Source organism: Zingiber officinale, chromosome 5B, assembly GCF_018446385.1.
Source record: "Zingiber officinale cultivar Zhangliang chromosome 5B, Zo_v1.1, whole genome shotgun sequence".
Classification (NCBI taxonomy): Eukaryota; Viridiplantae; Streptophyta; class Magnoliopsida; order Zingiberales; family Zingiberaceae; genus Zingiber; species Zingiber officinale.
This window is the reverse complement of record NC_055995.1, coordinates 6,821,966-6,833,733: the sequence shown is the minus strand read 5'-3', so window position 1 is coordinate 6,833,733 and position 11,768 is coordinate 6,821,966. Positions and strand designations below refer to the sequence as shown.

The 11,768-nt window shown below is 38.1% G+C and overlaps 1 protein-coding gene across 1 annotated transcript; it reads right to left on the bottom strand.

The window, feature by feature from the left end:
* Positions 1 to 1,108: 1,108 nt before the first annotated feature.
* Positions 1,109 to 3,154, bottom strand: LOC121986476 (subtilisin-like protease 4). Its single transcript, XM_042540443.1, has one exon. The coding sequence runs from the start codon at positions 3,026 to 3,028 to the stop codon at positions 1,109 to 1,111; it is 1,920 nt and encodes a 639-aa protein (XP_042396377.1). The 5' UTR covers positions 3,029 to 3,154.
* Between the last annotated feature and the right edge of the window lie 8,614 nt (positions 3,155 to 11,768).

Below are 11,768 nucleotides of genomic sequence, written 5' to 3'. Positions count from 1 at the left end.
AGAGGTGGCAGCAGAAGATGCTTTTCTACCTGACCACACTCAAGCTGGGGAGGTGTACAGTCACCGTCCGAGGAATCTTCCGTTATGCATGTGCACCTTTTTGTAACGTACACCATTAATGAGGCGGTTAAGGGAATTTCTATTAGTTGATGGAAGATGTGTAATCACCTTTGAAGAATGTTCCATTAAATGCCTTGTTGTAATAAATGAATATTATCTCTGACACATGATTATTATTTTCTGACAGACTATTGTGATTCTCTGACAATGTTATCCCTTGAAGATTGTCCTGACTGGATATTTAACAGACCGATTGTATAGTATATTGAAAGATCATTATACAAGCAGAGTACCAAGTATAGTAAGGTCGCCCGACCTCTAGGCTGTGCGACTATATATTGTGCAATACTGAAGACCTGATATTGAAGTAATATGAAGTAAAGTCCCCTATCTCCAATCGATTCTATTATCGACCGCCCATATGATGGGATACCTGCCTCTGACGGGGAGCTATCCCAAAAGATCTAATCGGTACTTTTATCCGGTCAGATATGCGATGAGAGTTGTTTGATCTGTCAAGCGTATAGATGGGAGATAGGAATATCTAGATGTGCAGACCCGCTCGACACTATGATCGACCGACTATTATGAAGGAGATAGTAGTGGAGAGCTGCTTCTCATACTTAATCAGCTATATGCCTGCTTGAAATTACGCATGACCGACTTCATGCTTGACCGACTCATGGGGGAACGAATATATATTAGGTATCGAATCCCAAGAGGAAAACACTAGGTCCCTCAGGTCGGGCCGACCCTTGGACCGGTCGGCCTGGGATTGGAGGCCTTGGCACTAAGTGAGGAGCAAAGGTCCTATCGAGAGTATCACGTTGGGTACCATCTCTCTTTGATTTTGACTGTCACCTCACCTTCCCATATTATATAGATATAGTAAAAAAACACTTATAAAAATGTTAATTTATGATACTAAAAGGAAATATTTATTTATTCGAGTCCCCAACACAATTTATTTATTCATACAATCTTCTTAATAACCAAGAATAATATATAATATTTGCAATGAAGAAGAGAAGCTTGAACTTGCGTTGCATCAGTACGAGTACTCCAGGGCGGAGACGACAAATGGGCTGGTCACCACATACATACCATCATCGGAGGTCCAAGTCAACTTTCCCTCCACGAATAGATTACCGGAAGTGGGAGGTCCACCGGCGCTCCATTTCGCGCTCACGGTGAACGACTTCTTCTCGTTCAACTCTGTGAATGTCAGCGTCTTAGGGGTGATAGTAGCTGACACGGAAGTCTCCGATATGGTCATCGACACTGTGTAGCTCGATCTCGCCGACCCAACATTTGTGACCGTCCGGGTTACTTTGGCCACCGCGCTACCTTTGGGGGCTAGTAAAATCGACGGGTAGTTGAGCTCCTCTTCTGGCATGCTCTTTGAGCAATCCACAACTCCGCGTGCTATATTTCTTGCACCTTCTTCGCCAAATTTGCCGCAGATGTAGGAGACGTAGTCATCGTTGGTGATGTCGTAAATAAGACCGGGATCAACAGCTTTGTTAGGGTTGATGTGTCCTGCGCCCTTGGTGTAATAGAGTGCCGGCTCAAGTAACTCGTCAGAGATGTCGGCGTCTGCCGTGGTCATGATCGCTGACTTGATAGCTGCTGGCGACCAAGTAGGATGTGTGGCCTTTAATAGCGCAGCGACACCGCTGAGGTGAGGTGTAGCCATGGATGTGCCAGATTCGATCAAATACTCCGGAGTGTCACTGGATGAAATATATGCGGCGAAGATGTTAAGGCCAGGACCAGAGATGTCTGGCTTGAGGATTCCTGGCGTTGCCATAGATGGTCCCCGGGAGGAGAAGAATGCCATGAGGGGGGCCGGGGATACACCGAGAACCGTCCCATTGAAGACGATTGACGCGGAGGGGTCAGAAGAAGAGTTCAAGTATGATATGAGGCGAGAGCCTTCTTGGGTGGTGAGCACTACTAAAGGAAAGCCCATCTTCCTAATTGAGATGGTGGCACCCTCTGTCTTCGAGGAAATGGAGATCAACGCCCTAGCACCGTGGGACTGGGCGAATGCCACCACATCTACAAGAAGGCCACGTTCGACCTCGCATACCCAGACGCTGCCCCTGTGGCTATCATCGGGAGGATCCATGTCGCAAGTCGGCGACTTGGTGGAGTAGTACAGGGGAAGAGAGCTTTCAGGGAAGTTGCTAGGTTGGTCGAGAGACTCTCCAGGGATTACCTTCCCACTGGGAAGCTTAACGGAGGCCCTAAAACTTCGATCGACGCTGCTAGCCGCCACGGTGAGGATCCACGGCGCCTCGTTGGAGAGGGTGTAGTATTTAGGTCCATCATTGCCACCAGCGCAGCTGACGAAGATGCCCTTCCTAGCCGCTGCGAACGAACCGATGGCGACAAGATCTTGGTCGAGAGGCTTCGAAGGGCCGCCGAGTGAGATAGAGAGGATGTCGACACCGTCCTTGACAGCTGCGTCCAACCCGGCAAGGATATCGGCGGAACTGCAGCTGCCGTCACCACCGCAGACCTGGTAGATGGCGAGGTGAGCCCGAGGGGCCATCCCGGCTGCCGTGCCTTTGGCAAAGCCGAAGTAGCTTGTGTTGCGGACGAAGTTACCAGCGGCGGTGGCAGAAGTGTGGGTCCCATGGCCACCCTCGTCGACGGGAGGACTCCCACCCCCACCGGCGATCATTGACTTGGCTCCGATGAGCTTGTTGTTGCAACCGGTCTCGAGATTGCACGAGCCCTTCCACTTTGAGGGTGGAGGCGGGATCCCCTCGTCGTCGTAGGAAGGGTGACCGGGCGTCACGCCGGTGTCAAGAACTCCGATGATGACTCCGCTCCCGAGTTTTGAATCGTTCCACAACCCCTTGCTCCCGACCTTGAGCCCGAGAAAATCCGGCGTGTGGGTGGTCATTACGCGTAGCACTCGGTCGGGGAACGCGCGCACGAAGCCATTCTTCTTCCCCATCTCTTGCAGCTCTTCCTCCGTCAGCGTAGCGGCAAACCCGCTGAAGACGTCACTGTAGGAGTGCAGCAGTCGTCGTTCGACGCCAGACACCTTGACGTCGCCCGACGACAAGAAAGATTCATGCCACCTCTTTAGGCTCTCTTCTGTCAACGGCTCAATCGGCTCTTCCACTTGAATAATGTAACGGCCCGAAGAAAAAGGAGAGGCGATGGAGGAATTAGTGAAGAAGGTGAAAAGAAGAAAGAGCAGCCATGGCATAGGATCCATGTCGTAATTCAAATTGTTATATCTTCCTTGTGATAGAAAGATCCTTTTGTTATATATATATAGAGAGCTGTACGATGCCAGATATGGAGACAATGTATACTTAAAATATAATAGTTCCTCCGTTTTACAATCTGTTTAATACATAATATATATTTATATGATAATTCATGGAAGTTTTAAATTACGCGTGTATGCCAAATAATAATTACTTTCACATTTGGTGCATCAATTCTCGAACCCTCTTGCCGCATTTGTATTCATATGATAATCCATTGAACAACGTATATCACTGGTTGTCAAATCTATCTTTTGATAATTAGATCATCCCTACTGTTTGTAGTGAGAGCCCACCTTCGTAGGGAAAAACATACGTCATTAAAATGTTATAACTTATCCGTCGCAGAATCTACTAAATACTAAATTCGTAATATACTCGTATGATAATTCGTGAAAATATTAAATTACGTGTCTGTCAAATGGAAATTACATTCTCATTCGGTGTATCATTTCTAGTAGTGTTGTTATTATGGGACAAAAATTTTAATCACGGTATAGGCAGGAAAAAATTCTTTTCTATATTAACCTCAATTATTATTTTTCAATTTATTTTATTATAAATAATCATTAAATTAACCATATGAGACCATTGAGATAACAAATTCCATCTTTACTATCCTATGTATATGTAAAAATTTAATTCCATCAAGACAGTCTAGTGACTAGCACATGAGATACTATAAACTTGAGGTCTTTCAAATTTCATCATGGCCTAGCTAAATACATTTTTCATTTGTATTGATTTTAAGACGGATTGATAAGGATACTGAAACGAGTACGGTCATCTTTTACCCATGTGCATAATTTCTCATAAAACTAAAATTATGTCATAAATAGTTATAGGGTCACAATGTCGAGTGAACAATTAATGTTTTTTATTTAAATATGGAAGAAATATTTTGTAAATATTTATTTAAGGATGACTATGATTTTGTTGGGAGAAGATTAAAATTAAATAAAATGAATTGAAGGTGGATATAAGAAATATTTAAGATATTTTTGATAAATTAAAGATTTGATTTTTTTTTTTTATTGTTGTTTAGTAATTAGTAATTTTTATGGGTTATTGCCTAGTTAGTGCATAAAAATAAGTAAAATAATAAAAACAGAAGGCATCCTTAATTATTAGAATGGTCAAAAAGATATTCTATTTAAAAAAAATAAAAAAAAACGATATCATATTCCCCATACATAAATATTTCGATCAGAGGTCGAGGAATGAATCAAATTTCATTGGAACATCACTTTGTTGACTGAAATATTTGCCATGTAGCATTTAGTTCTATTTTCTTAGTGAACTGATCGTCTCACCATAGCTCAATAAGAAGTGAATTGAAAAGGAGCCCTTGCAAAGAAGAATAGAAGGATGGTTGGGTCAAGCTCAACTAGGCCCCACCGAAAAGTAATGAGCTGCAGGCCAAACACTAACAGAGTGGAATTTGATAGGGGAAAGGGGGTGTACAGTAGGCGTATAATCATTTAGAGATAACATGGCTAGGTAACTATCGGTAAAAATAGTTTGGTAGAAGGACCTTCAGCCGAGTCATGCATTTACGCTATGATTGTTAACACATGGGAGGCTATTTGTCTGCGCCAAGCAAGAGTATCAGGAGGATAGGCGATCCATCTTCTATTGACATGAAGAGGAGACCCTAGATCATGTATTCTAGGATACATCACATTTGGAGGGGGAGTAACCACAACATATTTGGAGGGATGAGTTTTAATGCGGAGTTGATCTTCAAGAAGATATAGACCCTTCACCATAATGATCTATGATCCTGTCTGAGAGATGAAGAGATGGTGCCTTGGCGATGATGACTTGATCGTTGACAAAGAGAAGACCTCCTGACTTCGAGAAGGAGATTTCCTTCAGATCCTACGTATACTCAGATGATCCAACAAAATGTTAATGACCAAAAATCAGGGAAGAGATCTCTGGCAATACCCTTTGATGTTCAAGTCAGTACGATCTCCGACGAATAAAATGAAGAACAGTAGTGGATACACACAAGTGTAGGTTCCATATGCAGATGATGCGTACTTTGTCAATAGAGATGATCCCCTTTATATACCACCTCTCACAACCTCTGTAATCATGAGGTGGTATCGTACGTCAGAGTTTGTTAGGTGATGGAAAAAGTACATTCTAGATGATATGCAGTAACAGTCTGAGAAATCTTTTTTCTACCCACAGATGTACTTCTTTAACCGTTTATGGCTTAGGCCCTTTGATGAAATTGTTGAAGGAGTATGCTTTATAGCTAACCTCCGCCGGAAGTGCCCAAGGAATATTCTCCGACAATCCTGATAAGTTGTTAAAATATTGTCTGTTGAGTATGTCTCGGTCGGCCCTTAAGTCGACCTCTTTGTCAGAGTAATATAATCTACTGAATATATCTCGGTCGACCCTTAAGTCAACCTCTTTGTTTAAGTGATGTAATCTGCGCTGAATATATCTCGGTCGATCCTTAAGCTGATATGTTTTATTGAGTCATTCAGTTGAATTTTGTATATCCCACTGCCCTATGTAAGATTAAGCTGCTCAATCGCATCCTGTGCAACATTAATATACTCACTGGAGAATGGTAGAGTATATCAAGATCCCGGGAAATTCCTTTGATAATAACATATGTTGTGTTGGAATTCCGTTCGGGCAATTGATAATAACATAAGTATAAGTGTCGTATGCCCGATCAATCATTTGCTTGATCTGACGTAAGTGCGCTTTGGTCGGACATCCCTGGAAAGATTTATGAAGCTGAGGGCATTAAGTCGGGCAATTGGTCGCATATATAAGGGCTGACAAGGCTAAGTACCTTTAACCTGGCCAGTCTTTATCTGGTCGGTCGCGCATATGGGAATTGATGAGGCTAAGTACCTTTAACCCGATTGAGCTTTATCTGTCTGGTCACACATATGGGAATTGATGAGGCTGAGTTCCTTTAATTCGACTGGTTTTTATCTGGCCGATCACACATGTATGAATTGATGAGGCTGAGTGCCTTTAACTCGGCCGGTCTTTATCTGGCCGATCGCACATATAGCAGTTGATGAGACTAAGTGCTTTTAACCCGGCCAGTCTTTATCTGGTCGATCGCACATATGATAATTGATGGGGTTGTGTCTTTAATTCAACTGAATATTCATACGATCAGAGCATACATGCTTGGTCGACTTTAAGACCAGATGAATGCGCATGCACATTATTATTTATGATTGACATGTTATAGAGTGATTCCATCATCTCAGCTGCTATGTAAGGCCAGCTAACCTTAAACTTGACCTCCCTAAGAGATGACCATCCTTGAGACATTAGACTCCCTGGTTCGCTCAACTTAACGACTGACCATCCTTCCCTAGTCAGATTAAAAACCAGTCTGATTAACTCAAGGATTTTAATACTGAGGAACTGATCCAGGCCAAATGAGAAAATATTATTCTTTTTCGAATAGGACTATCTCGTCATGCATCTTAATTTTAACCACCACATCACCTTCTAAATTGTTCATTGCTTGTGAGCTTTAAGTTTGTTTACATTTTTTCTTCATCCATTATTATGTGAACAAATTGATATGAAGTCCGTCCATTTTCATACATATTGAGCCTTAACATCTTAATTAGTTTGTTAGTTTGTTGAGATGTCTCTGAGCAATCCATCAAGAATTCATCACTCGGAGACCTTGAATAAACTTATGAAACATAATTGTTCAATTAAAGACGATTATATATCTGATAGCTGCAGAATCAGTGGTGTTTTTATTATATTGCCTGTCATTAGCAAATCTAAACTGTTAGGATCTTTCATGATGTAAAAATATCGTCTTAATTGATAGTAAATACTCACAAAAGCTTGAGGTGCACTGTAATCAGTTTGTTGATTGTTTTAATCAATAAAAAAAAATGCTTGGATATATCCCATGGAAACTTCTATGGGTAAAAATCAAAAGAGCACCCTAAATTTTACAAATCATCAAAAGGTGCCCCTTTTTTAAAAAAAAAAAAAAATCAAAAGGACACCCTTCAATATTTTTATCCTCAAAATACTCCTTGACCTAACACTATTGTAAAAGCTACGATATAATTGTTATAATGTGTAGATGCTACTGGATATTTGTTACAACGTGTAGAAGCTACCGAATAGCTACTTCAATACGTTTAGGGTGAGTTTAGGGCTTACACCATATAGAAGCTACCTAGTAATTGTTATGACATATTTAGGGTTTAGGATTTAGGGTCATTGAACACTATTATAACAAAATATTATTTATCAACTTGATCAAAATTATTAAACTTCATAAAAGAATCATTTTAAAATGGTTGTATAAGCAATTATGTAATTGCTACAACCCTAAAGTCTAAATCCATCCTAAATACGTTGTAGCAACTATTGGGTAGATTCTACACATTGTAACAACTACTGTTAGTGTAATTAGTACTCATGGTCAAACTTAGATTTTGATAAATTACAAATGATTTAAAGTTAGATGTTATGTTTGTCTAACCTCTTTACTGAGAGTGTAGGAATTGACCGGTCTAGAGGACCTGACACCAGGCTGAAGTTTGTTGGATCAAGACGCACATGAAAAGGGGGGGTGAATCACGTGATTTTAAAAACTTTTCTTGTTCTTTTTCTTTTTAAAACTAGGTACAAATGCATCGGAATAACGAGAAAACAAGAAAAAGAAAAACACACGTTCGATTTTTACTTGATTCGGAGTCTTCAGTAACTTCTACTCTAAGACCTAGGTCCCGTGGACCTATCGATGGATAATCCAATAATAACCTAATCTAGAACCGCTGGAAGAGGGATCAAATACAAAGAAAAGTTAGGACAAGTGTAACACGCTACTCTTTCCTTTATGCAGAAATTAAGTATAATATGAAATGTTCATTACCCAACACCTTCGACGATGATCGGATCAGGCTCAGTGTTGGGTGGCTCCTTCGCAGTAGTCAGGCATAGCAGCATTATAGCAGAGTAGCGGTAGGAAGCCAGAGCAGTCAAAACACCAAACAGACGCGTAGAAGCTTGTAGAAGAGTTGTTGTAAAAGCTTGGTTTAATGCCTCTTTTATAAGGGATGGAAGGCGCCTTTAACACCACTGAGGGTGGCTTCAAACATAAAACCTATCCCTTAAAAACTGGCTCTTATCATTGTCGAGATCTTCTATGTTATCTGACTGAAGGTGCCTTCCAAGCTCCCGAAGGTGCCTTCCATCGCCTGGAAGGCGCCTAGGGTACTGTTCACCCAAGGCAACTTATGCTCCTTTTGTACTGCAAGTTCTTGTTAGCCCAAAACAAGTAATAACCTACAAAATAGAGTTAGCACAATAAAAGTAGTATTAATTAGTAATTAGATCATGTCTCCCTGAGGCTAGGATCTAGTCAGAGTCTCAATTTAGGTTTTCGAAATAGACCTAAATTGAACCGACGCCTACTGTCCTTTCAACCGAGACGTGTCCTTATTGAGTCATTCTCCTCCAATGACTTACCTTCACTTATCAAGTGTCTAGTTACCTCCTTGACGTCCAATCTGACCCACCAGGTCTTCTTGCCAGAATCACACATCCATACTTCGTCAATCCAGAATTGAATATCCCAACCTCCTGTCAGAATCGCACATTCGGACTTCAATCCATCGAGAATCGAACATCCCGATCTCCTGCTAGAATCCCACATTTGGACTTCCTACCTAGTGTCTGGTCTTCTTGACCTGTCAAGTTTGTCAACCTTATGCACTTAGTAACAAGGTTAGATCAACAACATATTTAATTTTAATTCACTTGTCATTCATCAAAACTCAGGTTTGATCATTAGTACCAACTGCACCAATAATTTCTTCCTTTTTGATGTAATGACAACTTGAGTTACAATTATATATATATATATAATTTTTAGATAAATCTAAAATAAAATAGTTAAGGTTTATTTTCTTAATCATTTTTAGGTTTAAGTTTTTTAGATTTTCTTTGATTTTTCTTACTTAAATCCTAACCCTCCCCCTTAACATTCATAAAAAAATATGCATATAAGTGGATTAAATTATGTAAATACACAAGCAACCATAAGTAATAAATTTTTAAAAGTAAACATAAAAACTTGCAGGTTTAGTGTAGGGAGGAGTTAAAAATTTTCAAAATATTTTGTAATGAATTTTCGAAGTTTACAAAAGGTTTTCAAAATTTTGAAACTTGAAAAAACAAACCATTTTACAAACCTAAATTTTGTAAGAATTTTACAAACAATTTTTCAAGATAGATTTCAAAACACTTTTCAAATAATAATGTGTTGCAAAGTAATTTTTAGAGTTTCAATTGTTCAAGAAAACTTATGAAAAGGTTTGAAAATTATCTTTCTAAGATATTTTTAAAGTATTTTCAAAGAAATTTATCCAAGCAAACTAATTTTAAAAACATTTTGAAAATAGTTATCAAACAAATTTTCAGGAGGTTTGCCAAAGTCAAGATAACCTTTGCAAGAATTTTATAAAACATTTCAAAGTGTTTTGAAAACAACTTTCAAAGTATGTTTCAAAGTATTTTAAATCAATTTTCAATGCAATTTTCAAAACACTTTCATTTTATTTTTCAAAACAGGCATTTGAAATAGTATAAGAGTATTTTTTTTAAAGTAAGTTTTTTTTAAAAAAAAAATTGAAAGCATTTTGGTAAAAAAATAGTTTTGGAAATATTTCAAAAGTAATTTTTGAACCATTTGTAAAGTAAGTTTTAAAAAAAATTAAAACCAACACTTAAAAAAAATTGAAATTAAACTCTTTTTGAAAGTAGTTTTCAAATATCCTCTCCTTAAACCTGATATTATTTTGAAAAGAATATTCATCTAAAGGTTGTCCTTAAATATCTAACTATTAGTTACTAACTAATTATCAGAAGATAGCAAGATAAGTACTATTTTTGCCCAGACTTATGTTATCAGAAGATAGCAAAATATATAGTTATATTTTTTGCCAAGACTTATGTTGATGTATTGATAAAAACATCTGAAGTCTAGGTAAAAGGATTTTGCATCTCACGTCATTCTAAGATTTTGAATACACAATCAAGGTAGACTTAGTGTGTTTATGAAATGTTCATTACCTAGAACTATAGGATCATACTTTTTAGGGATTTGACTAAGGATAAAATAAGTTTTGCAAAACTAGGGAAATGAGAATTTTTAGAAAACATAAGTAATGAATTTTCTTAGAATTTACAAACCACTTGAAAATTTATTTGATAATAAGACTCCTAGTCTATCGTACATATTCCTAATTTTCGTCTTAAGTTAGTAAATTTGAGTTTTGATAATAGTTTAGTAAATATGTCAACCAAATTTGATTATAACTGAATATAGTTAAGTTCAATGTTTCCTTTGGCTACATGATCTCTTATAAAATGACATTTAACTTCTATATATTTGGTTCTTAAATGATGCACTAAATTTTTTTATTAAATTAATTGAACTTATGTTATCAATAAAGATTTTTATATTTTTATATTCTATGTTAAAGTCTTGTAATGTGTGCATCATCTATAATAATTCGGTTACACACTCACCCATAGCTATATATTCTGCCTCAGTTGTAGATAAAGCAACACAATATTATTTTCTAAACTAGTTGACAAGTGATGACCTAAGTATTTGACATCCACCACTTGTACTTTTTTCACCTAATTTAAGTCAGCATAGTCTAATTCAAAATATCCTAAAAGATCAAAATTATTTGTTGTAGGGTACCATATTCCTATATTTTGTGTACCTTTTAGATACCTGAAAATTCTTAATATTTTTTAGATAGGATTCCTTAGCACAGGTTTGATATCTAGCATACATACTAACTACAAATAGTATATTGGCTCAGCTTGCAGTTAGATATAATAGACTACGTACCTATGTCACTTCTATAATACTTATTGTAAACGACCACCCTTCTTACTACTACTACTCTCTAAGGATGACCGTTACTTAACTACTAACTCTACTTAACCGGTATAATTAAAAATCACATGAAAACCCTACCGAAAAATTTCGGCAAAGTCTCCCCTGTACCGGTGACCTTAAACTGACATACATAACATAATATACACAGCCACAGGCGGCTGGAACACATATCAAACACACAAAAGGAATAACATCACCACGCAGTTTAATGAAATCAAATCATGCAAGTAATGAATAACGGAAACAAAATAAAAACATACAATTAACTAACAGCGGAAGACTAAATGACTCATCTGATACATTCTTAATAAATGACAATCTTAATAAATTCTTAAACTAAGTCCCAAGGCTTCCATAGTCCTGGCATCACACACCATCCGCGCCACCTTGTCGCCTTCCTTTCTATATCTTTTCCTTTCCTGTATCTGCAGTAAGAGGAAGTGTAGTCTATAAGCAAAAATTTGCTTAGTAAG

Coding starts and splice junctions, on each gene's coding strand:
- LOC121986476 (XM_042540443.1), bottom strand. CDS start 3,028: ATGGGGAAGAAGAATGGCTTCGTGCGCGCGTTCCCCGACCGAGTGCTA.